Below are 26,961 nucleotides of genomic sequence, written 5' to 3'. Positions count from 1 at the left end.
GTTTCCTCGTCTGTTTTCTTTGGGAGGCATTGACCTATTGCTGGGTCTTGATTCATGGATATTAGGTTCTCTCCCCAGTAGTCGTTATTTATATCTGATGGTTGTCATACAAGTTATTCAACTTCGTGGTTGGGACTGAGGCATCACAGCTGAGGCCAACCCTGTTCTCACCCCAAGTCTGTGTGTACTTTCACAGGGGCCAATGAATAGCATGCAAATAAACACTGGAAGGTTCTCCCCTTCCAACCCTGAGGCCAATTGTCATGCTATTATCGCAGTTGAGTTCACATAGTTCAGTACAGACTGGGAAGAGGATCTTACATTTTTAGTGTGTGTGGGTGTGCTAAACAGGGGCTGTACTTTTCACGGGGCCACCAGGAATATGTATATTCAGACAGATGGAAATTTCTGAAGACTATAAAACTTGTCAAAGATAACATGATGTACTTCAATATGTAGTAATATGATTACATTACAACACACAAGAGCTTCTGATACATACATCTTCTGGATTTTAATTTGTAATTAAAACTCATATAGACTTAAAATGGCTTTTGATGAATTAATCTCTCTACTTTCAGTGAATTTAATGTGGCTTCTGTGGATCCAAACCTGAGTCTGGCTGTTGCAAGGAATGTTGCTAAAACTGTCCAACTATTTGGAGTAAAATCTGAACAACTTGTAAGTTTTGTATATATCAATTACCAGGGTTAGTAGTAATCTACTGGAAAAAAGGGAAGGGTATAAGGTTCTTACTGAATTAGAATGAAATTGAAATGAAACTTTATCCTTTGTAGACGGTGGTGGTGTGTGTCAGCTTCACCTCTGACTTCTGAGAGGTCCGAACGCTCCCACTCCCTGGGTTCTAGACCTTGGACTTATTTGGGGGTTGTGACAAAGTGCAGCAGACAGCTGGTTTTGGTGCAAGAAAAAAACTGTGTTTATTGAAGTCACAAATTAATTTATAACATTAGGATTACACTGAGATTATACAGTGTACAAAGTACACTTAGTTAAGAATGGGGAACATGAGGGAAAATCACGCTACAAATCCCCTTACCCTTGTCCCACCCCCAAAACCTAACTAAATTGAACTAGGAGAGGCCAGGGATCATGCTCACCAACTAGGGTTCCTTGACAGTTCAAAATCCAGCCACGTAAGCCGGTTGCAGTTTTGGGGTATGCTCTTTGTATCCTCTGGAGCCTGCCGTCCCCACATGGTCCTGGTCTGTGGAATCTGAGAAGGTTCTTCAGTTGGGTGGAGGGCGCAGTTGTGGGTGGTCGATCTTCGTGGAAGGCTGCACTTGCGGCTTTGTTGTCTTCGGTTGAGCCTGCCACCCCGTGCCCCTCGTCGTGATGTTGCCTACGGGCCTGCAAACCTCCAGATCTCCTTCCTCCACTTGGCTCAGCTCCCTGCTTAAAATCGGCTTCAACCACTCCCCACTGCTTACTGCCCTGTGTCAGCTTTCAAAACTGCTCACCCTTCTGTCTCTCCTGGCCCAGTTATACTGTTTTTTTTTTTAATTTCTTATCTTAATCCAAATCAAGGTTAATTCTTTGTTTGATTTTGGTGGGCTTCCCCAGGTGATTGTTGTCTCGTTTTTAATGGACTTGCACGATGTTTATCATTGTCTTCCTGCCCCCGTAACTAGTCTTGAACTGATAGCCATTGTATGTGTGGAGTATTGATGGGTTCGCATAATTGCATTGACTGTTGTCTTCCTGCCTTACTTGTTAGTAGCGATTATTTATGCAAGATTTTGATGGGCTTTAGTGTCGTGTCTTTCTCTGGGTTGATTGTTTTAAAGGGAAGAATGTGTATTATGTCTCCTCTTGTTGTCTCATTTCTGGTAAAAGTCCAAAAGTCATATACTTGTTGATGATATGAAAAATGTAGGAATTTTGAGAACCCTTCACCTTTAATTCCTGTATTGTTTTTGAAAGCTCAAACTTTTTTTCGTTAAATCACTTGCTAGTCATTTTTAACATGGAATATTGCCTTATTTTTGATAGTGAAATCTGGTTTGCTGGGATAAATTTCACTATACCAGGAACTGCCTATTGTTGAGTATTTGATTAAAGAGGATAGATCGAGCAACAGCAAGGAAGTCACACTGACATTTTTGCATTTGTAGCTTTGATTCAAATGATGATTCAAGAACTGCAAGTTAAAGAAATTACTGTCTTTTTTCCTTCTACGCCTGTTACTTCTCAGTGAATGATTTTGAAGTGTAATTGGAGATTAAGTCTGTGTAGTTAGGCTGAAGCATTTTTATAAACTGGAAACTCTAATTTACTTAGATCTGTAGAATGTACTTGTTGCTCTTAAGAGAGCTAAGCATGGAAAGAATTTGCATTTTCAGTTGGTGAATAGTTGGCTCAGTAAAATGTGTTATTTCATTCAGCTGCAAGTATATCAGAACACTAAAATAATTTGTTCACCTGTGACTGAGTTCTGCTATAAACCATTCCACTGCAATTGAGATGCATTTGGAATCAATGTCCTTTTAGTAAACAAATCATAATCTTGTTACATTTTTCATTTCTGGTATCTTCCTTTTATAACCCATGATTTAGGTTAGCTTAATGTTACAATACTTATCGCATGTGAACAAGGACTTGTAGGTGGAGGTACCTGGTTTGTGTTTTGTTTATGGAGAGGAGATTCAGAATTTATCTGATGTAATTTAATTATGTATATATCATGGTAGTCAAGTTGACGTTCTAATGCAATAAACAGAATGGCAATTCTGATAAAATTTAAACCTAATAAAAGACTGAAGGTTGTACTGCACATTTGATAGTCCTAAATTATATTTTAGTAACAAACAAAAACAAGTCTACATTTATTGATCACTTAAAGATTTAGATAGATTTTGAACCTCACTGGTTTCATTCTGTGAACACCAACTTCTTATCTCATTACCTTATCCATAAAATAAAATGTAATAGAATCTCGGGTGAATTTGTGATGTCCCAATCACAACCTTCCATGCCGCGCCTTATTAGTATCCCACTCTAGTTTCTTATGTTAGCGAAATTGTTGGCAACCTAAAGACAGCTGTGAAAAGCTGAATTATATTACTGATAATGTAATAATTAAATCCGTTTTTCTTGCAATCTTTGTGTTTTGTACAAGTTTTCAATTAACCCCCCCACATGCCTGGTTCCAGAAATACTACAAAAAATCTTGATAGCCTCCACAACTTGTATGATTTGAAAAGGTGCTATTAACACTCTAAGGTCATCTACAGTCTTTCTTATAAGTTAGTGATTTGATGGACTGACCTCTGTTTGGCTCAGGATTATAAATGAATCTGTGTATATGTACGTTTACAGCAAAATGTATTCAAAAGCTAAATCTAGACTCATAATGTAAAATTATTACTAAAGTCAACATACAGTACATGGTCCTTAAGATTTGCTCTGTAATCATTCAAATTTAACACTTTCTATTTTGGCTTCTCATCTTACCACATGTAGTGCAAATGCCACAATTACTAGATTACATTACATTAATTGGCAGTAATAAACTGTCAGTTAAATCTTCCTTGGAATTGGTATCAAATTCTTCTTCTTTTTGTCCCCGCTCAAACATTAATGAAATTTGTCCAAATTTAATTTGGTTCTGAACAAATAAGATATTTAACCATGGCCCAAAATTTTCATCTTTGTGCCATTGGGCTAGACTACATGTGAACACCTACTCCTATACCATATAACGTTCAGGACCTAGCAGTGGTGAGGAAACAGTGGTGTACTGGTGTAGTGAATGCTAGCATAGTGATGTAGGGAGTGGTGGCATAATTGTAATGTTACTGGAGTAGCAATTCAGAGGCCTGGACTAATGTTCAGGAGACATAAATTCGAATCCCACCACAGCAGCTGATGGAATTTAAATTTGATTCATCAACAAATCTGGAATGAAATGCTAGTCTTAGTAACGGTGGCCGTGAAACTACCAAGTTTTCATTATAAAAAACCATCTGATTCAATAATATCCTTTAAGGAAGGAAATCTGTTGTCGCTACCCAGTCTGGCCTACCTGACTCCAGACCTACAGCGATGTGATTGACCCTTAACACCCCTCTTGTATGCAGTTTTGGTCTCAATTATGCCAACTTTTAAAGGCTTTTGTCCAAGATGATGCTCCATGAGAAACAGTGCTGGGGCCAGCCTTGTTCACAATTTATATGAATAATTTAGACCAATGGAGAAGTAGTACAATTTCAAATGCAGACAACACCAAATTGGAAGGTGCAGTTAATACTAACAGAATATGATTAAATACAGGAAGATGTTGCTAAGGTTGCAGAATGGGCATTTAACTGGCAAATTAGTTTCAATATAGTTAAATGTGAGGTTTTGGTAGGAAGAATGAGAAGGCCACATACTGCTTCATTAATAAGAGTCTAAATAGGGTAGAGTGACATAGGGATCTCAGGGTACACATGAAAATCACTAGAAGTGTTAATATAGGTTAGTTAATAATGTCATATGAAAAGTAAACTAAGCACCAGCATTCATTTCTCGTGGGATAGGAATAAAAAGCAGAGAAGTTATTTTAAACTTGCACACTTTGCAGACTTTGACCACACTTGCGGCAGGATTTTTCACTCGGCGGCAGGTGCACACCCAACACACCCGAGCGTGAAATTGCACACAATGATATTGGGCAAGCATCCTAATGCCATCGCTCACTTGCGTGACATCTTGGTCGGTGGGCGAACATGAAAGTCGGCAGCGCCCCCGCCGACAATTAAGAGGCCTATTAAGGCCATTAATGTGTTAATTGACATGGATTTTCCGCTGCCTGCCCAATGTTACGGTTGGCGGATCAGTCGGGCGGCCTCTGGATTTTTGAGCAAACCTTATCCAAGGGCGGGATGAGGTTTCTGATATTAATTTTTTAAATATAAAAATGTTTGGGCATCATTTTTATAATCTATATGTTTAGGTGAGCGAGTCCAATATGTGAATATTTTATCGCAACTTAAAATCTTTATTTCATGGTTTCAAATTCTTCAACTCTTTGCCTTCAGGGAGCTTTCATTGCATGCTCCCCCGCATCCGTGCTGACTTCAACGCTGGCTGGCCATAAATCGCAGGCGGCGGGCTGTTTCCCAGCTGTTCCCAGGCCCGCCCAACGACCTCAAATTCAGCCTTTAGAGTATTTGCACAGTTATGGTCTTCATCTTACAAAAAGAATATGGAGGCACTGGAAAGGTGTGAAAAAGATTAATAAGGGTAGTACCAGAACTTACGGGTTATGCTTATCAAGAAAGATGCAAAAGGCTGGGGCTCTGTTCTGTAGAAAGACAAAGATCAGCAGTGATCTAGATCTAGAGCCATAGAATGTTTGTAGCATGGAAGGAGATCATGGTCCTTGTCCATGCTAGCTCTCTGCAAAAGTGACTTAGCTACTCCCACACCCTCAGCCTTTCCCAGTAGCCTTGAAATTTTTTGTCTTCAGCTAATTATCCATTTTGAAAGCCATGACTGAATCTGCCTCCACCACACTCTTAGGCAGTACATTCCAGATCCTAACCACTCGCTGCCTAAAAATGTTTTTTCCCATGTGACCTTTGGTTGTTTTGTCATTCACCTTAAATCGATGGCCTTTGCTTCTTGACCTTCAGCCAATGGGAACAGTTTCTGCCAAGACTCTTCATGATTCTGAACACCTCTATCAAATCTCCTCACAACTTTCTTCTCTTTAAGGAGTACAGCTTTAGCTTCTCCAATATACGTTATATCCATGTAACTGAAGCCTCTCATTTGTGGAAACATTCTTGTAAATTTTTTCTGTATTCTTTCTAATTCCTTCACATCCTTCCTAAAGTTTAGTGCCCAGAATTGGACACTACTCCATTTGAGGTCAAGCCAGTGTTTCACCATAACCCTATGCACTCTTATGCCTCTATTTATTAGTCACTTTCCCAGCCTGCCCTCCACCTTCAATGATTTCTGCACTGCACCCTGTTTAGAATTATATCCTTTTATATTGTCCCTCCTCATTCTTCCTGTCAAAATGCACTTCACATTTCTCAGCATTAAATTAAATGTCTGCCCATTCCACCAGCCTGTCTATGTCATCTTCAATTCTATCACTACCCTCTTTACAGCTCACAATAGTTTCAGGTTTTGTGTCATCTGCAAATTCTGAAATTCTGTCCTGTACGACAAGGTCTAGGTCATTCATACAGATGAAGAAAAGCAATGGTCTTAGTACTGACCCCTGGGGAGCCCCACTGTTTATACCTTCCTCCAGCTTGAAAAACAACCGTTCATCACTACATCATGTCACTCAGCCAACTTTGTATCAGTGCTGCTCTTTTATCCCATGGGCTTTGATTTTTCTGACAAGTTTGTTATGTGGCATTTTATTAGACACCTTTTTGGAAATCCGTGTAATATGTCATCAACCACATAACTCTAATCAACCTTCTCTCTTACCTCATCAAAAAACTCAGCCAAGTTGGTTAAGCACAATTTACCTTTTACAAATCTATGCTGGCTTTCCTTTGTTAGTCCATATTTGTCCAATGACTGCTAATTTTGTCCAAGATTATCATTTCTAAAAGTTTTCCCACCACCAAGTTTAAACTGACTGGCCTGTAGTTGCTGGGCTTATCCTTACACTCCTTTTAAGCAAGGGTGTATCACTTGCAATTGCCCAGTGGTGTATCACTTGCAATTGCCCAGTGGCACCAGTATACTCAACCTACCTGTATTTAAGGAGGTTTAGAAGATTGTTGCCAATACCGCCACAATATCCCCCCCTTACTTCCTTCAGTATCCTCAGATATATCTCATCTGGTCTGGCGACTTATCGATTTTAAGTAGTCAGCCTTTCTGTTACCTCCTGTTATTCAATATTTTAGCCCATCCAGTGACTCACCTATCTCATCTTTAATATGACTTTGGCAGCATCTTCTTGCTTCATTTGTACAGAACCTTGGTTAGACTGCACCATGTGCAGTTTTGGTCCCCTTACCTTAGGAAGGATATTATTGCCACAGAGGGAGTGCAACACAGGTACACCAGACTTGTTCCCGGGATGGCAGGACTGCCCTGTGAAGAGAGATTGGGAAACTGAACCTGTATTGTCTAGAGTTTTGAAGAATGAGAAATTACCTCATTGAAACTGACAAAATACTTAAAGGGATAGACAGGGTAGATGCAGGTAAGATGTTTCTACTGGTTAGGAAGTCTAGAACTAGGGAGCACAATTTCAAAATAAGGGGGAAGCCACTTAGGACCGAGATGTGGAGAATCTTTTTTTCCTCAGAGGGTTGTGAATCTTTGGATTCTGTACCCCAAGGGCTGTGGAAGCTCAGTCATTGGGCATGTTTAAAATAGAGATTAACAGATTTCTAAATACCAATGACGTAAAGGGATTTGGGGATAGTATGGGAAAAAGGCATTGAAGTCGATGAGCAGCCATGGTCATATTGAATGGCAGAGCAGGTTAAGTGGGCTAAATAGCCGATTCCTGCTCTCTGTTCCTACATTTTTCCTTGGAAGTTTAATTTAGTACCTCAGTTATGTCCTCTTGCTTCCATACATAAATCCCCTTTTGGTCCCGAATCAGCCCCACCCTTCCTTTTACTCCCCCTTTACTATTTTTATTCCTAAAACAGCATTTTGGATTCCCTTTAATGTTAGCTGCCAATCTCTTCTCATATTCTCTTTGCTGCTCTTATTTCTTTTTTCAGTTCCCCACTAAACTTTCTATATTCAGCCTGGTTCTCACTTGTATTATAAATCTGACATCTATCATACTCCTTTTTTTCTTTGCTTCATCTTACTCTATCCCTTCAGCATCCAGGTAGCTCTGGCTTTGCTCTTCCCACCTTTTCCTTTTGTGGGAATGTACCTGAACCATCTCCTTTTTAAAGACGGGCCATTGTTCAGTTAGTTTTGCCTGGCACTCTTTGATTCCAGTTTACCTGGGCCAATCTGTTCTCACCCAATGCTGAAATGTTCCCTGTCCTTATCCATAGCTAACCTAAACCTTGGGATTCCATGATCACTGTCCACTAAACGTTCCTCTACTAACACTTAGTGAAGTCTTTAGGTAATGAAAAGGTTTGATAGGGTAGACTCAGAAAAAATGTTTCCATTTGTGGGTGAGCCTAAAGTTAAAAGTGAATCATAATATGTTGTTAGGATCCTTGGCGAGACCTCTCCCCACCCCCCAGTTGTTGGTAGGACCTAGTTAGGGACCAGTAACTGTTACTTAACGTAGTCAAAATTGAGATTCAAGACACCTGCTTTTATAGGAAAGCCAGAAGATTCCACAGATTTTGAACAAATAAAAACAAACTTTACTATACAAGTTCAGAAAGATAAAACACTCTGAGAACTGTCTAACGTTCAAAGTGAGTATGAGGTACGTGTGAATTAACAGACAAACTGTGGTCGGACACACCACAGAGTAAATGACAGATGCAACCAAAACAGATTCCATAGATTTCTGAACAACCCACTTTATGTTAGTCTCATTATGAGCCAGCCAATCTCACTGAAACTTCGTCTTTCTCACAAGGGTTTCTACTCTTCACATTTGAAGATCTCTCTTTAGAATTCTTTCCAAAAGTCGCTACCTCTTGAATGGCTTTAACAATGGCCCACCTCTCAGGGTTTCAATCTTGCCTTCCAAGATTCCCTTCCCCTGGATCTCCGAGTACCCTAAGCTTTACCTTCTAAGCATACTTTCAGATCTTCGGCCATGCCAAGCCCAACACTACTGCTCCAAAGGGCTGCCTTTACTTAAAGTTTGCACCCCTCTGCTCTTTCTTTTGCTTCACTTAACTGGGGCCTCTGCCTATTCCCATCTCTGTCTTTGCTGGCTAACTCCCCAAAACTGACTGTCTCTGAACTGTGATTCTCTGAATTGTGTTTCACTGACCCTTTAACAGATCTGGTGACCTATCAAAACACTCCAAGAGAAGTCCCACCCTTGTTAATAGGCAGGACCCAATGTAACAAGCATGGGAATATCCTATACCTTAAATGTTATAAACTCCACAGATTGTCAGTTTAGCACACATAGACACAGAGATGAAATGGATTTCATAACAGTATGAATAAATCCAGTGGGAAATTCTGGAGAAACGTCTTTAATGCAAAGAGTGGTAAGAATGTGGAATGCGTTACTACAAAGAGTAGTTGAGGCTAGTAGCAAAGATGCATCTAAGGAGGGGCCAGATAAAGTCATGAAAGAAATAGAATGGCCATTTTTTATTTCAAATTTTTAAAAAGTGCTGAGAGGACGCTTCAATCTTTGAGAACTCACCTACTTTAGATACCAGGCAGATTGAGTATACTGCATGACTGAGAAAACTCCACATACTAGCCATCACCAAGACTGCCTATTTGCTCACCTGCTGCCTTTAATTAGACAGAGAGCCACTGGTCAATGCAGCAAAAATCGATGTTGGACTGCTGCTCCTGAAACGGTGCAAAGTTTGGACCCACATTTGATGCCAGCATCAAGGTCCTGACCCAAAACAGAAAATCCTGCCCATATTTTCTATTCATTTCTTGTAAGATGCATAAGTCAATTTGAATGCAGCTGTACACAGGTACTTTATTTAACCTGATGCCCTTTAAATTTTCCTGGTTTCTATTTTGATACTTCAACAACAACATACGTAGACTTATGTAGCGCTTTTAAAGACAATTGTCCCAAGACAATTTACAAGATGAGGAGGATGGATTTAGAACAAAAAATGGGAGGAGTTAGGTGAAGTGCCCAAAGATGGCATCAAAGGCATGGAATTCAAGGAGCCTTTAGAAAGCGTCAAAAAGCATAACAAGTCCAAGAGGTTTAAGAAAAGAATTTCAGTGAGCAGGAGCATGATGACTGAAGGGCCTGCTGACGGAGTGGAGGGGAAAAATTGCAGTAGTCCAGACTCATACTCGGGAGGCAGAGGGTAGCGATGTGAAGTCGAATGTGATGGTGATAAACGTGCGAATAAGTATTTCATTAGCATTGGGGATGAGATAGTTATGGAGACAGGTGATGTTTCAGAGGTGCAAATAGGCAGCCTTGGTGATGGACTTTGTGTGGAGTTTTCTCTGTTATGGAGTATACTCAATCTGCCTGATCAAGTTTAACCTAAGCGAAGAACGGGAAGCATGTTGAACAGGGCCTATGATGTAAAATGCCTGATGAAAACCAGTCTTGCCACTGTGCAGCTGGAGGAAGTTCTTGTTGATTCATGTCTTGGTGTCTGCCCTTATCAGTTTTGTGTTGTAATAAATAAATAAACATTGTTGCACTGAATTACATGTTATTCAAAATCAAAAGTATGTAATTTAGGCATTTTTTAAATATTTCTTCACAGCTGTCCACGCAGGGTGATGCCAGTCAAGTGATTGGGCCACTGACAGAGGGACAGAGAAGGAATGTAGCCGTAGTGAATTCATTGTACAAATTATATCAATCAATGTTGAAGGTAGGGGTTGGCGTTTATTGCTGAGATTGTAACTTTCTTCTATTAATTTTTGGTTATTCTAGTTGCTATAAACAAATATGAAAACTAATGAAGGATATAAAAAAATTGTAACATCTAACCTATTTGTTACACCTGTAGAATAGATTTTGGTATATAATTAACATTTTCCAGCTTATATGTTCAGTAATATTTGAATTTTTTCCTTATTATCAAGAAGTGAAGACTTTCAATTTAGCCAAAGGGGCTGAATTTTCTTCTGCAGCAGTTTTGCTGTAGAGTTGCACTGGGTTGGGATGTCTGTTTACTGGCATAATCCAACCTGGTTTCCTGTGTCAAAATTATTTAAGAATCACAGAATTGCACAGTGCAGAAGAGGCCCTTCAGCCCATTGAGTCTGCACTGACACGTGAGAAACACCTGACCTACCTATCTAATCCCATTTACCAGCACTTGGCCCATAGCCTTGAATGTTATGATGTGCCATGTGCTCATCCAGGTACTTTTTAAAGGATGTGAGGCAACCTGCCTCCACTACCCTCCTAGGCATCGCATTCCAGACCATCACCACCCTCTGGGTAAAAGAGTTTTTCCTCACATCCCCCCTAAACTTCCTGCCCCTCACCTTGAACTTATGTCCCCTCGTGACTGATCTTTCAATTAAGGGGAACAGCTGCTCCCTATCCACCCTGTCCATGTCCCTCATAATCTTGTACACCTCGATCAGGTCGCCCCTCAGTCTTCTCCGCTCCAACGAAAACAACCAAGTCTATCCAACCTCTCTTCATAACTTAAATGTTTCATCCCAGGCAACATCCTGGTGAATCTCCTCTGCACCCCCTCCAGTGCAATCACATCCTTCCTATAATGTGGCGACCAGAACTGCACACAGTAGTCCAGCTGTGGCCTCACCAAGGTTCTATACAACTCCAACATTATCTCCCTACTTTTGTAATCTATGCCTCGATTGATAAAGGCAAGTGTCCCATATGCTTTTTTCACCATCCCACAAACATGCCCCTCTGCCTTCAGAGGTCTATGGACACACACGCCAAGGTCCTTTTGTTCCTCAGAACTTCTTAGTGTCATGCCATTCATTGAAAACTTCCTTGTCAAATTACTCCTTCCAAAGTGTTTCACCTCACACTTTTCAGGGTTAAATTCCATCTGCCACTTATCTGCCCATTTGACCATCCCATCTATATCTTCCTGTAGCCCAAGACAATCAACCTCACTGTTTACCACCCAGCCAATCTTTGTGTCATCCGCAGACTTACTAATCCTACCCCCCCACATAGTCATCTATGTTGTTTATATAAATGATGAATAATAAGGGACTGAGCACAGATCCCTGTAGTACGCCACTGGACACTGGCTTCCTTCTGTCATCACCCTCTCTCTCCAACAACTAAGCCAGTTTTGAATCCACCTTATCAAATTACGCTATATCCCATGTGCATTTGCCTTCTTTATTAGTCACCCATGTGGGACCTTGTCAAAGGCTTTGCTGAAATCCATATAAACTACATCAACTGCACTACACTCATCTACACACCTGGTCACCTCCTCAAAAAATTCAATCAAATTTGTTAGGCATGACCTTCCTCTGACAAAGCCATGCTGACTATCCCTGATCAAACCTTGCCTCTCCAAGTGGAGATAGATTCTCTCCTTCAGAATTTTCTCCAATAGTTTCCCTATCACTGACGTGAGACTCACTGGCCAGTAGTTTTCTGGCTTATCTCTACCACCCTTCTTAAATAGCGGAACCACATTAACTGTTCTCCAGTCCTCTGGCATCTCCCCCGTGGCTAAAGAGGAATTGAAAATTTGGGTCAGAGCCCCTGCGATCTCCTCCCTTGCCTCCCTCAGCAGTCTGGGACACAAATCATCTGGACCGGGAGATTTGACCACTTTTAAGCCTGCCAACACCGCCAATATCTTGTCACTCCCTATATCAATTTGCTCAAGAACCTCGCAGTCTCTCTCCCTGAGTTCGAAACTTTCATCCTCCTTCTCTTGGGTGAAGACGGATGTGAAGTATTCGTTCAACCTGTGTCCTCTGGCTGCACCTATAGATTGCCCCCTTGGTCCCTTATGGGCCCTACTCTTTCACTGGTTATCCTCTTCTCATAGATATACTTATAGAATATCTTGGGACTTTCCCTACTTTTACCAGCCAGACCTTTCTCATATCCCCTCTTTGCTCTACTAATTACTTTCTTAAGCTCCATCCTGCACTTTCTGTACTCCACTAATGCCTCCACTGATTTACTTCCCTTGTACCTGCTGAAAGCCTCTCTTTTCCTTCTCATCGTATCCTGAATATCTCTGGTCATCCATGGTTCTCTGGACTTGTTACTCCTTGCTATCACCCTAGAGGTAACATGTTGAGCCTGTACCCTCTCCATTTCCTTTTTGAACGCCCCCCCCCCACTTCTCCTCCGTAGATTTCCCCACAAGTAGCTGTTCCCAGTCTACCTTGGCCAGATCCTGCCTTATTTTATTAAAATCCACTCTCCCCCAATCCAAAACATTTTTTTGCAACTTGTCTATTTCTTTATCCATAACGAGCAGGATATGCTGTCAGTGGTTTTGCTGTAACACAGTGGGAGCCCTCTGCTTTTAAGGAGTGAAGTGCAAGATAGAATGGAAGATCTCCCATGAAAGGGATCATAAACAAATAAAGATTCTTCTATGCTTTTAATCTATGTGCCATGGCACCTTCCTAGATATGATGACAGAAAACATGGAGATGTGGTCACTATCTCCCTCTCCCAGAAGGATTATCTGTGGAACCCCTGTTGACACCACTCCTGTTCTGTCAGTTACTGGGGTTAACAGTATTTCAGACAGGAGGCAAAGAACTTATCTAGTTTACCCAGCCTTGCTGCCATTTAAATATGGCAGGGTTGTCAAGGGTTGGCCAGTGTTCCCTGCTTTGGGGTGGTGGTAAGAGTATGAAAAGATTCTTGGTAGCGCTTTCAGAGGGGGCATTTGGCAGTAAGCCTCAATTAATTTCTTCTGACACTTATAGCAATCTGATTGCTGAAAGCCCAACTCTCATTCTGCCTTAAACTGGAAAGCAACAGGCAAGTGCTTGTTCAATTAGTAAACTTGGTAATGGGGCTATCAAAGAAGATATCAGTATTTTTTCTCCTTCATTTATCTTCCACAGAGCATATAACACCATTATCAAATGGAAAGAAGATAATAGTATCCCTTTAAGAACTCCCCTCATGGTACACTTGAGATTTATGATCTTGTCTCCCTCCTTCACTACTAATTATTGTAGCCTCATTCAGTCAAAACATTTATCCTAATCTATCATTGATGACTCATTTGGAATATTTGGTGGACTTTTGGGCAGCCCATCTTAAAATATATATATCAGATAAGATTCAGAGTAAAGTTACAAGGTTGATTAGGGAACTTGAGGTTCTAAGTTATGAAGAAAGACACACAGAACTCGCCTTATTTTCATTAGATATAAGAGAATTGAGAGAAGATCTATGTTTAAGAAAGTGTTCTACCTACCATGAGTTTGATGTATCTATTGTTTGCTTTTCCAGGTACTGTCTAGCCTGAGCTCATTCCCTTTAGCTGCTGAACAAACAATTAGAACAGCATTGGAGGTAAATTACAGAGTGTTTCAGTTGTATTATTGTGTCTTTTGGATTCTTGGAGGTGAACAGAAGGAATGCAGCACTAAATTTTCAGTTCTCTCTTCAGCTTCTTTTGGTCTTTTTGTTTGAATGAAAATATATCATCTGAAATTGACATTTACATTATCAAAATCTCATTTACATGGTTTATCTGGGGTTTCTGCTGATCTTACACCAACGTTACACTGGCTAATTGGAAGAGCCTTCAAGCAAATTCCTAGCGGAAGTGTCATTGTCAGTTGCAGAGTACATCGCATCTATCTGGCTCAATAATGTATCTTACCATCCGCAGAAGTACACTTGTGGTCTGTCTTGGTATGAAACAGCACAGGAAGCCATCGTGCTTGTGCCAACTCCTTGGAAGAACTATCCTACTAGTTTCATCCCCCTCCTCTTTCCTCATAACTCTGGAAGTTTTTCCCTTCAAGCATTTATCCAATTCCTTTTTGAAAGTTACTATTGAATCTGATTCCACCATCCTTTCAAGCAATGCATTTCAGAGCACCATAATGCACTGCCTTAAAAAACCCTTATGCCACTGAAAACAGATTATTTTTATTTACTCCATCAAAACCATTCATGATTTTGAATACCTCTGTAAAGTCTCTTAATCTTTTTTAAGGAGAACAACTCAAGTTTCCTCAGCCTCTCCACATAACTGAAGTCCTTCATTCATTCTCCTATTTGAGTAAATCTATTCTGAATTCTTCCAGTGCCTTGACACCCTTTCTAAATTATAGTGTTCAGAATTGAACATAATATTCCAGCTGAGGCCTAAGCAGTGTTTAATACAAGTTTAACATAACTGCCTTGTTTTTGTACTATATACCTCTATTGATAGAGCCAAGGACCCTAGATGCTTTTTTGGAGTTTTCTCAATTTGTCCTACCAACTTCAAATATTTGTTTGCAAACACGTCCAGGTCTCTGTTCCCATACCCCCATTAACATTGTTCCACTTGGTTTATATTGCCTCTCCTCATTCTTCTTACCAAAATATATCACTTCACACACCTGTGAGATAAATTTCAACAGCATGTGTATGCCCATTTCACCAGTTCACTTATACTCTCTTGAAGCCTGTTACTGTCGTCTGTATTGTTAATTACATATTGGAGTTTCATGCCATCTGCAAACTTTGAAATTATATTTTGTAGATTCAAGTCATTAATGTATTTGAAAAAGAGCAATGACCCTAACATTAACCCTGTGGAACACCACCATATACTTCCATCCAGTCTGAAAAACAACTGTTCATTACTACTGCTTTCTGTCCCTTAGCCAATTTTGCATCCATACTGCCTCTATCCCCCTTAATCGCATGGGTTTTAGATTTGCTCACAAATCTGTTATGTTACGCTTTTATTAACTGCTTTTTGAAAGTCCATATATACAGCCAGTCCCTGCTTAACATCGATTCATTTAACGTTGTTTCACTTTAACGTTGTTCTGTCAGTTTAACGTTGTCAGTTTCACTTTAACATTGTTTGCCACAGGCTTCCTCTTCTGTGGCCTGTCTGCTCACATGGGCTTTTCCCAGTGTATCCACCCTTGCCCTCAGTCTCTCTTCCTTCCCTCATTCAACTTACCTCCTTTGCCCTTGGCAACTCCCGATTCCGAACTTTGCTGATTCTGACCCCCCCACAAACACTTGCCAACTCCCCCACCACCCCCTTGCCTCCTGGACTCTATTCTTAACTGAGTCCTTGAGATCTGTTCTTCAGCAGCTCCTGGCTCCGCTTCTGAACTCACATTATGTCCTTGGCTCCATCTAGTGGCATAATTTGGTTAGTGCAGAACTGCTAACTGCACTAACTTTTCTTGATAGGACCAACTTTTGCCATTAGATGAAGCCTGGTCAATGTAAAAGTCTGTGTACTGAGATAAGTACAGGTACTGTAATTTTTTTAAATAATTTAATTTTTGTATTATATTTCTTTTATATTTGGTGATTTACTTTTTAGTTATTTTAGCTAGGAATGCACAGTGCTGCACATGTATGGTACAATATTTCAACTTGTACGTTGTTTTTTGCTTGTACGTTGTTTTTTTATCTGGATGAGGAATGTCCAAAGGAACCAATTCTGGCTTTAACATTGATTCCTATGGGAACCCATGATTCGCTTAAAGTTTTTTCACTTGAAGTCGTGCTTTTCAAGATCACAACCACAACTTTAAGTGAGGACTTACTGTACATCACCCACACTGCCCTCATCAACCCCCTGTTATTTCATTGAAGAGCTTAATCAAGCTAATTAAACACAATTTACCTTAAGCAAATTCATGCTGACTTTCATTTATTAATTCATATTTTTCTAAATACAAATTAATTTTGTCCTGGATTATTGTCTCTAAAAATTTCCTCACCACTGATGGTATGCCGATGGGCCTGTCAATTGTCAGATTTATCACTCTCCCTTTTTTGAACAGGGGTGTAACATTTTCTGTCATCCAGACCTTTTGCAACCGCCCCTCCCCTGTAAGTGTTCTTGCTGTTCTTTCACTCCTGGCCTAAGCATCACCTTGGAATCCCTCAGTGAACTTGCCATTTTAGACCTATTTGTGCTGAATTGAATGCAGCTTTATGCCACTAGAAACTGTGTTAAGATTGCCCAAATTGTTGTAAATATCTTTCAATGTCAAATGAAAGAAAATATTCTTACCATGTCTAAAAGCTACTTAACGTGTCATGGACGACAAATTTCAATTTTAAATCTTTATTTCACTTCTTTAGACAATTCAGGCTCTCATGGGAAATGCAGTACAGCCATTGCTAAACTCTGTGGAAGACTCCGTTGAGGCCATTATTATCACGATGCACCAAGAAGACTTTGCAGGGTAATTATTAGACAGAAAATGTTGCAAAAATTTAAACCAAGCTTGATAACATCAGTCCTCTGACCCAAAGTTGGATAGGAGATCCTTATTGTAAAGAAAACCATCATTGTAAACCAATGACTTTTGTGGCCAGTATTCTCCCCTTCTGTTGAAGACACTGAATCCATAGATTCCACCATTACCCCTCTGATACTTCAACTAACATACAAGACGAGGTCTTCAACAGACTAAGCAACAGTTGAAATCACAGCCTAAGCTTACCCTTGCTCGCTGTGTTCATAAATATGCATTTCCAGCAAGAATCACTGTATAGTGAATGGAGGAGGAGCCCTTGCAGATATTCTTATCCCCTGGCAGCTACAATTCTGCTGTGCTGAAATCTTTTTGAATGCTGAACTATTGCCCTGATTGAGATCAGTTTATTGAGCAAATACTGTCATGGAATCTCATTTTCTGTTCAGTATGTTTTTACAACTTGAGTATATTTATATTGGAGTAATATTTATTGATGCCTTGAACATAATGTGCAGGACAAAGCAGCCCGCTTGATTGGCACCCTGTCCACCATTTTAAACTTTCACTTCCACTACCACAGATGCAGAGTGGCAGCAGCATGTACCATCTACAAGATGTACTGCAGCAACTCACCAAGGCTCCCTCAACAGCGCCTTCTAAACCTTTGACCTCCACCACCTATAAGAACAAGGGCAGCAGATGCATGGGAACACCACTGCAAATTCCCCTCTAAGTCGTATACCATTCTGACTTGGAACTATATTGCCATTCTTTCACTGTTGCTACAAAATCCTGGAACGCCCTCCTTAACAGCACTGTGGGTGTTCCTACAACAAATGGATTGCAGCGGATTCAAGAAGGCAGCTCACCACCACCCTATCAAAGGCAATTAGAGGTGGGCAATAAATGCCCATCTCATGACAGAATTTTAAAAAATGATTTTTAAGCAAAGATTAAACACATTGAAACTTATGAACTTGGTTAGACCAGACTTAAAGTACTGTGAACAGTTCTGCTCTTTTTTGTTATATAAAAAAAGGATGCAGAGGCATTGGGTGGACTTTAAAAATGGGATTTATATAGCTTTTCACAGCCTCATGATGTTCCAAAGTACCTCACAGCCAGTGATGTACTTTTGACATGTAAATGGTGTCATAGGAAAATGAGCCTCATGTGAACTGCGGGCAGGGGGGAGCGGAAGAGGAGTTGGGCAAAAAATGATGTTGTTGATCGGGCAAGAAGCTGGAAACGCAAGTGATGGGCTAAAGAAGGTGAAGGCAGTTGATGGAGTAGTCTTAATTTTGGAGATGAAAAGTCTGTGTGCTCTCCCCATCCTACTTCATAGGTGAAGTTGGAAGGGACATGTGGGGAGAGCTGGGAAGGTAGCTAACAGATACAAAACTTTGGAATTGTTCCTGACCTCCAGTACAATCCAGGAGTACTAAGTTTTGGTCGCCAACAGGGAGAGACATTACAACTTGAGGTGGTTAAGTCATAATGTGTGATGGATAGTTTGACCAGTCATAATCCATGTACATCGAATTCTGCAACTTTCAGATTTGAAATGGCTGTTATACTCCATGGCATATCAAGGTTCAGAATCTACTGGCTGGAGATGCAGTTGTTGAGCTGAGAAGTAGAACCACATCTCTCATGGGTGGAAGAGTTGAAAGTTAAAGAAGGCATTGAATAGGTATAAATAGGGTTTTTGTTAGGATGGGAGTAGAAGAGTTGGTCATTATGGTTTGGACAGTGAGGGAGTTGAAAAAAGTTCAAATATAGCCATGTCTGCAATCACATTAACAGTGGAAAGGCCTTGTGCAATGACTAGATCAAGAGCTTTGTGAGTGACTTTGACAGAAAGGCAGACAAATTGCATTTCAGGGACAAAGTTTGTCTAGGTATATGTTGATAACGAAGCTAGAGGTTAAATGAAGGTGACAGAGGTGAGATTTTCATGAAGTTGTCAGTGATTGAGGGTTAATCAAAATTTTGAAGGGAAGTGTTAGAATTTAACGTGCTGGAGGAATATGAAGACACACTGAGAAAGAACTAGGAAATGAGGGCCATGCTGCCATCATGATGAATGGGGCAGGGTAACAAATAGAATGTGTAGTCAGGTGGAATAGCTTCAGTGAGGGAAAAATCACTGTCAGTAAAGCAGGTATTGTTCAGGCCCATATTGTTGGTGTGCTTGTATCAAGCATGAGATTAGGGTTGGGGGCAGCCTTTCTCCTGTGAAAGTTGATATTGCACAGGGGTGTACAGTGCAGACAGATAGTGGTACACCCATTAGCAGAAATGTTATGGAAAGTGGGACAGGGAAACGGTTGAGGAAACTTACCTTCAGGAACATGGGTAAGGGGTAATCAGGATAGGGGAAATGGAACAGTTCACATGACTGCTTTTGAACAGTTAAGTGGCAGATGCTGCAACTTATAATGGTGAGATTGAAGCTTAGAACAGTGAGCCTGTCCAGGAAGACCTCAGTAGCCTGGTTTGGTAGAATACCAGTCAGATTACTATCAGATGAATCAGGGAAAACTCTTACTGTTCCTTCATTGTCGGTTGTCAAAATTCTGGAAAACTCTGTCTAATTGTATTGTGGGTGTACCTTCTCCACATGTACTGCATCATTTCAAGAAGCTGACTCACACCATCCTCTCGAGGAATGGGCAATAAGTGCTGGCCCTGCCAATGACACACATCCCATGAAAGAATTGGGGGTCAAGGGAATAAAGTGCAGTAAATTGGGGAAATCATGTGTTTTGGCAATGACAGGGTCAAGGGAAGAGACAGAATATAAAAGAGGCCAAAATTGAGAAGGCAAACAATATCTGCATTCAGGCTGACCTGAAGTAGGGATCTGAGTTTTAAAGCACTTTTGAGTTTGGTAAATCACTATTAAATAGAGGAAAAAGAAAAATATTACACTTTAATAGAATAGAAGCTTCTCTGTTGTTTGACCCTGGAAGAGTAGTAAGAATAATGATTTGATTTGCATTCATTTCTACAGGTCTTCATCTGGGAAGCCAGAAGTCCCATGTTCTCTTTACATGAAAGAATTGCAAGGCTTTATATCACGCATCATGAGTGACTACTTTAAAAATTTTGAGTGCGTGGACTTCATCTATGACAGTACCGAAAACATCGCACAGAGAGCTATTCAATTATTTATCCGTAATGCAAGCCTATTGAGACCACTGGGTGAAGGAGGTAAAATGAGGTTGGCTGCAGATTTTGCACAGGTAAGAACTGATAACGGGCATTACCTTTCTTCTTTGTCTTTGTTGATTTTGATTTTTAGATTCCAAAATACAAATTGAGTCATTGCGAACAGAATGCAAAATTAAAAAGCAATAGTTCACCCTAAATAATCTTAAGAAACACCATTGTTGAAGTAAGAAATGAGCAAAGCAAAAATTCCAAAATATATACCTTGATAGACAAAGTGAATCAGTGAGAATAAGAGAAACCAAAGATTGAATCAACTATCTCTTATTTGCCTGCCCTAAATTCGTGGTATCTTAGGGCAGGATTTTCCAGTCCCACCCTGCTACAGGAAGTGTCGCAGGCTGGACAGAAAATTTGACGGACCAGCAAAAAGTCCGATGACTTTGGGAGGAATTTCTGGTCCCACCTGAAATCCCTCCCTTAGAAATAGTTAATTTATTTTGGATAGGGTCAGAATTTTTTGTTTCTGATAATTCATCAAGTTTATATTGCGATTGTACATTTGACATACGATCTTCCAGTTGTTTTTCCTTTTCGCCATACCCTAATCTTTGCTGGTTCCAGACACCAATTTCTTCCCAGATCTTTCTGGCTCCTCTCCTCTCCCTAGTTGTAGCCTGATGCCAAAGGCCTACCTTCTTAATCTGGCTGACTGCAGTTGGGAAATGGAGACCAAAGATGGTAATCAGGTCCTGCCATTAAATTCTGAAGAACCTGCAGGCAACCCATCCTTAAGGATTTCCCAACCTAAAATCTGCACACAACAATGCCTCCGAATCAATGTCAAGCCCATAAATGCAAGTCTTTTTGTTTGTGTTGAAAATATGCAACAGGGATATTATTAAGACAGTTGAGTTGGGAAATATAAGGTTATTCACTTTGGTGCTAAGTATTGAGAAACAGAAATTTTTTATGGGCCTGAAATTTGTAAATGTTGGGTGTACTAGTACAAGGAACACTAAATATTAGTGTCCAGTAATAGCAAATAATTGGGAAGGCAAATGGCATATTGTTCTTTATTGCAAAGGGCTGGAGTACAAGAACAAAGAAGCTTTGTTGCAATTGTATAGGACTTGGTGAGGCAAAATCTGGAGTACCATTAGCAGCTTTTTGGCCTTCATATACAAGGGACATATTTGTCTTGGAGGTGGTACAGTGAATGTTCACTAGATTGGTTTCTGGAATGAGAGGATTGTCCTATGATAAAAGGCTGAGTAAATTAGGCCTATACTCAGTGGAGTTTAAAAGAATAAGAGGTGAACTCACTGAAACATATAAGGTTCTGAAGTGGCTTGATGGGTTTTTTTTGTTATTCATTCAAGGGATGTGAGCATTGCTGGCAAGGCCAGCATTTGTTGTTCATCCACTCACAGAAGTTGGTTCTTCTGGCTGGGGAATCTAGAACACTGGGCACAACCTCAGGGCAAGGGGCTGATCATTTAGGACTAAGATGAGAAGAAATTTCTTCACTCTTAAGGATTGTGAATTCTTTACTTTGGAATTCTTTACTTCAGAGAGTTGTGGATGCTCTATCACTGAATATATTTAAAGCTGAGGTGGACAAATTTTTGATCTCTCAGGAAAGCAAGGACTATGGGGAAAGGGTAGGAAATGAAGTTGAGACAGAAGATCAACCTTGATCGTATTTAATTGTGGAACAGGCTTGAGGAGCCATATTGTCAACTGCTGCTCCTATTTCTTATGTTTTCATGAAGGTTAGATAGATATGAAATATGACAAGATAGATGTGGTTTAGAACCTTAAAATTTATTTACCTTTCTCTGTTACCAATGATTTGTATATAATGTGTTGTACAGTGATGTTCATCCTGAAGAAATTTTTATTTTTGCTGGTATGATGATAGCATTTTGTGTTTTCATTTTTTATATAAATGGACATTTAATCCTGTTATTTTCTAATTATTAGGGAATGACATAATATTTTCTTATACTCTTCTATATTTGTCACTTAATGCATATAAACTTCTTTATAGTCTTATCAAGTTCCTGTGTACTGGTGTGATGTATGTTGTACAAAAGTTAAATTTCCTGCTTAAACTTATCAAAGATTGAAGGTAACTTGTATCCAATCCAGTCTTTTGGGAAAAAAATTCCCTGAATTATTATGTTCCAAAGGAATACAAAAATCTTGTTAAAAGCTTTAGTTTAATAACATTTGTTTTGTTAGAACTTATACTGTATCTTGCAATATTGCAGATGGAATTAGCAGTGGCACCCCTTTGTAGAAGAGTGTCAGATCTTGGAAAATCCTACAGATTACTGAGATCATTCAGGTCAGTCTAATTCTGCTCAAGATGTGTTTCAGGGAATGTTTGGATATATATTATTTCTACTTATAAAAAATTATTCACTTTTTTTGCCTTTCATTCTTTATTCAGATTATAAATTAGGATTGAATATTTCATATAAATATGTTTTTCTGCAACTTTTACAAATTTATTATTGGCAGGTCACTGATGTGCAAAAAACGAGTGCATTTCATAATGATGGCATGAATAGCTATTAGAATATTATCCCTAAAATGCCATAATCACAAATATTTACTTGCTTTTTTTTGATAATTATGTACTTCATATTAAGAACATGAATCTGATCAGTATACATGAGCTTACATTGTTGAGACAGTTATTTCTTGAACCATGGAATGGTTACAGCATAAAAAGAGATCATTTAGCCTTATGTCTGTGCGGTTCTCTGTAAGAGTTACTCAGCTGATCCCGTTCCCTTTTTTTAACCCCGTAGCCCTACATTTTTTTTACTCTTTAGATAATTATCCAATTCCCTTTTGAAGTCCACACTTGAGTCTGCCTCCATCACACTTTTGGGCAGTGCATTCCAGATCAGAACCAGTGTGTGTTTAAAAAAAAGTTTTTCCTTATCACCTCTTATTCTTTTGTCAATCACCTTAGCGTTATCTGGTTCCCGACCCTTTTACCGATGGGAAAAGGTTCGCCCTATCCACTTTGTCCAGACCCCTCGTGATTTTGAACATGTCTACCAAATCTCCTCTCAACCTTCTCTGCTCTGAACAGCCCCAACTTTATCAATCTATTCTTATAACTTAAGTCTCTCATTCCCGGAACCATTTTTATCAATCTTTTCTGCACTCTCTCCAAGGCCTTCACAACAGTATAGTGCCAAGAATTAGACACAGTACTCCAGCTGAGGTCAAACCAATGGTTCACCATAATCTCCTTGCTTTTGTACTCTAACGCTCTATTTATAAAGCCCAGTATCCTAATGCCTTAATCACTTTCTCAAGCTGCCCTGTCACCTTCAAGTATTTGTGCCCATATACCCCCAACTCCCACTGCTCCTGCACCCCATTTAGAATTGTATCCTTTATTGTTTTTCCTCATTCTTCACAGTTCATAATGCTTCCAAGTTTTGTGTCACCTGCAAATTTTCAAAATGTGCCTTGGATACCAAGCTCTAGGTCATTTAATATAGGTCAAGAACAGCAGTGGTCCAACTAACTATTTATCACTATTCTGTTTTCTGTCACTCAGCCAACTTTGTATCCATGCTGCCATTGTCCCTTTTATCCCATGGGCTTCAACTTTGTTGACAAGCCTGTTATGTAGCACCTTATCAGATACCTTTTGGAAGTTCATGTATACCACATCACCCTCAACAACCCTGTTCCTTTATCAAAAAACTCATTTGCCCATAAATCTGTGCTGGATTTCCTGAATCCAAATTTGTCCAAGTGACTGTTAATTTTGTCCTGGATTATCATTTCTAAAAGTTTTGGATTTTAAGACGTGTTAGACAAAGTACCGCATAAAAGGCTGGTCAACAAAACGGACATAGGAGGGGCAGTGTCAACTTGAATAAAGAATTGGCTTAAGGACAGAAAAAGGTGTTCCCCAAGGTTCAGTGCTAGGATCACTGCTTTTTATGATATATATACACACATAAAAATTACTTGCATGTGGAAAGCAGAGTAAAATTTCAAAATGTGCCGATGATACCAAACTTGGAGGTGTGACAGTGAGGATGATACCAATTGATTGCAACAGAATATATTTGACCAGACAAATGACAGATAGATAGAATTTAATACTGAAAATTATGAGGCAATGCATTTTGGCAGAGGGATAGGAAAGGCAATATATATTTAACAGTACGATTCTAAAGAATGTGTAAGGACAGAGGGACATGGTGGTTCAAATATCTTTGAAAGTGACAGGGCATATTGAAGAAGGTAGTTAGTAAAACATGTGATCTTGGGCTTAATAAGTTGCCTGTTTTGTATTCAATACAATTTATGCTGAACCTACCTAAAGCTCTGGTTAGGGCACAACTAGAGTATTGCATCCAGTACTGGTGACCAAACATTAGGAAGGAGATAAAGTCCTTCAATTCCAGAGAAGATTTACTAGAATGGTTCTAGGCATGTGCAATTTTAGCTACAAGTTAGGTTGGAAAAGCTGAGTTTGTTCTTGGAGCAAAGGAAGTTGAGGGACGGTCTGATAGGGATGTAAAAGATTATGACAGGTTTAAATAAGGTAGAAAAAGAAAAGCTGATCCTATTAATTGGTGGTGCAAGGACAGATTTAAGGTTTTGGGCAAGAGCTATAGAGGGGATATGAGGTAGAACTTTTTTTTTTTACATAGGGAGTGGTAATGACCTGGAACTTGCTGCTTACAAGGGTTACAGAAGCGATTGATGATTTCAGAAGGAAATTGGATAGGTGCTTGAGGAAAATAAACTTGGAGGGCTATGGCGATAGAACAGGGGCAATGGTATTGACTGGATTGCTCTAGAGAGCCAGCATGGATTTGATGGGCTGAATATCTTCCTTCTGTGCCTCTAAGGCAAATGTGCAGTGAAATTGGTCCCACAGCAGTGAGAGATTGACCAGATATAATCTTTCTTTAGTAATATTTATTGAGAGCTTAAGATTAGGGTTCCCTTGCTCATTGATATAGCACCAAAGGGATCCTTTACATCTACTTGAGAGGGCAGATGGGGCTTCAGCTTAGCGTCTCGTCCGAAAGACAGCAACCACAACAGTACAGTATTCTTTCAGCACTGCACTGAAGTTTCAATCTGACTTATGTGCTCTGACCTGGAGTGTGACTTGTACCCACAGTCTTTGAACTCAGATGAAAGTGCTATCACTGAGCCACAGCTGACAGCTCATGATTTATAAGCATGCATTTAACTGAGAAAATAGTTTTCGGGATCCAGGAAAGAATAAACAAATAAAGTAATCACAATTTGAGAAATTAACTCATATGATAATGGGAAGTCCAATAAACCACTGTATAATGTGAATACTAGCTTATAGAAAAGTTACTTACATCTTAAATATGATTTTTAGACCTGATAGTTTAAATACTATCCCAGCTGTGACCTGTTTCTTTCAGTATAAGAAATGTATTTATACTTGCACCTTGTGCCAGACATGAACATACTGCTTCAATAAATTTATTGTGTTATAGCAATGAGCAAACTACTGTCGTATGAAGAATGACACAGGAACACATATCAGAAAGCATTGCTCAGGTCACACTACCTGTAAGCAACATCATGGGAATTCTGCTAGTAATTTAATAATCCTCTACTAACTCATCAGACCAATTTTTTTTTTTTTTTTACACATTTTGCTTAAGTCTGTTTTGTACTTCACAGACCATTACTCTTCCAGACAAGTGAGCATATTGCTACTAGCCCAGCTGTTGGGGATATTGTTCCATACAGCACCATTCTTCATTTCCTGTTCACCAGAGCACCGTCTGACCTAAAGCCGCCACACCAGGTATTCGAGGAACTAACTGGTTAAAAACTAATTGATTGCTTTGTTTTTTTTTCTTTCTGGGTAACCAACTTAATCGCCGCACTAAACTCAGTAAACTAGTAAATCTTCTTTGAACCAGCTCCAATGCATTTACATCCTTCCTTAAGTAAGGAGACCAAAACCGCATACAGTATTTAAGACGCGGTCTCACTAATGCCCTGTATAACCGACGCATAACATCCTTACTTTTATGTTCAATCCTTCTCTTAATAAAGGATAGCAACAGAAGCTCCTGTTGATGTATATAAATTCTAATTCAGATTGTCTTTTCATTTTCTGTTGAAGCTGTTTTTATTTTGCTGTAAATTCATTGAATAAAATGCTTTATTCTTCATTAAATATGCTTCCATATCACCAGAGTTGTTCCCAATTTCATTTTTGGAAAACCATGTTATCATCACTAAAGTTGTGTATGAAATTATAGATATGTAATGATGATGATAGATCTCCTACCTTGTAGATTTTTTTCTATAATGTGCATTTTTGACACACCACAGTCCCAAAATAAACGTCCACTCAAGTCATGGAGACCCTGATTTTTGACTTGGTATTTCAATTCCAGTTTAGCTTCACCTCAAAACAATCTGCCAATATGGCACAGATCCCAGGGCTTTAAGTGCCACTGCCTGCCTTCAATACCATATATTACCAATACAGTATTGTAAACTATATTTTCCAAAGAATAAATCCAAGCTCATTTTAACTCCTGTGGTTATATCGAAGGATCATATACTTGAAAGAATAGACCTTGCATACCAGATAATCTATCATTGCAGAGTATTTAAAAGAAAACTCTATGGAAAGATTGTGTAATGATCTTATTCTAAATGTCTCTATTTATCATTTTACTCCATTTTTGAATAAATGAACTGTTTGAATGTTGATGACTACTTTAGAAACTGAAGCAGAACATTTTCTCA

General features: G+C 39.5%; 1 protein-coding gene across 5 annotated transcripts in view; it reads left to right on the top strand.

The window, feature by feature from the left end:
- cog5 (component of oligomeric golgi complex 5) overlaps positions 1 to 26,961 on the top strand; it is a 104,336-nt gene that overhangs the window by 74,275 nt on the left and 3,100 nt on the right. For all 5 annotated transcript variants that reach the window (XM_041202368.1, XM_041202364.1, XM_041202366.1 and 2 more), the window contains 7 exons: positions 582 to 681; positions 10,356 to 10,466; positions 14,036 to 14,098; positions 16,862 to 16,965; positions 19,997 to 20,228; positions 22,431 to 22,507; positions 25,876 to 26,002. In XM_041202368.1, the coding sequence (XP_041058302.1) occupies positions 582 to 681; positions 10,356 to 10,466; positions 14,036 to 14,098; positions 16,862 to 16,965; positions 19,997 to 20,228; positions 22,431 to 22,507; positions 25,876 to 26,002 (814 nt within the window). The remainder of the gene's footprint in view (positions 1 to 581; positions 682 to 10,355; positions 10,467 to 14,035; positions 14,099 to 16,861; positions 16,966 to 19,996; positions 20,229 to 22,430; positions 22,508 to 25,875; positions 26,003 to 26,961) is intronic.

Source organism: Carcharodon carcharias, chromosome 13, assembly GCF_017639515.1.
Source record: "Carcharodon carcharias isolate sCarCar2 chromosome 13, sCarCar2.pri, whole genome shotgun sequence".
NCBI lineage: Eukaryota > Metazoa > Chordata > Chondrichthyes > Lamniformes > Lamnidae > Carcharodon > Carcharodon carcharias.
The sequence above is the reverse complement of the archived record's forward strand: the minus strand, read 5'-3'. Positions and strand labels throughout refer to the sequence as shown.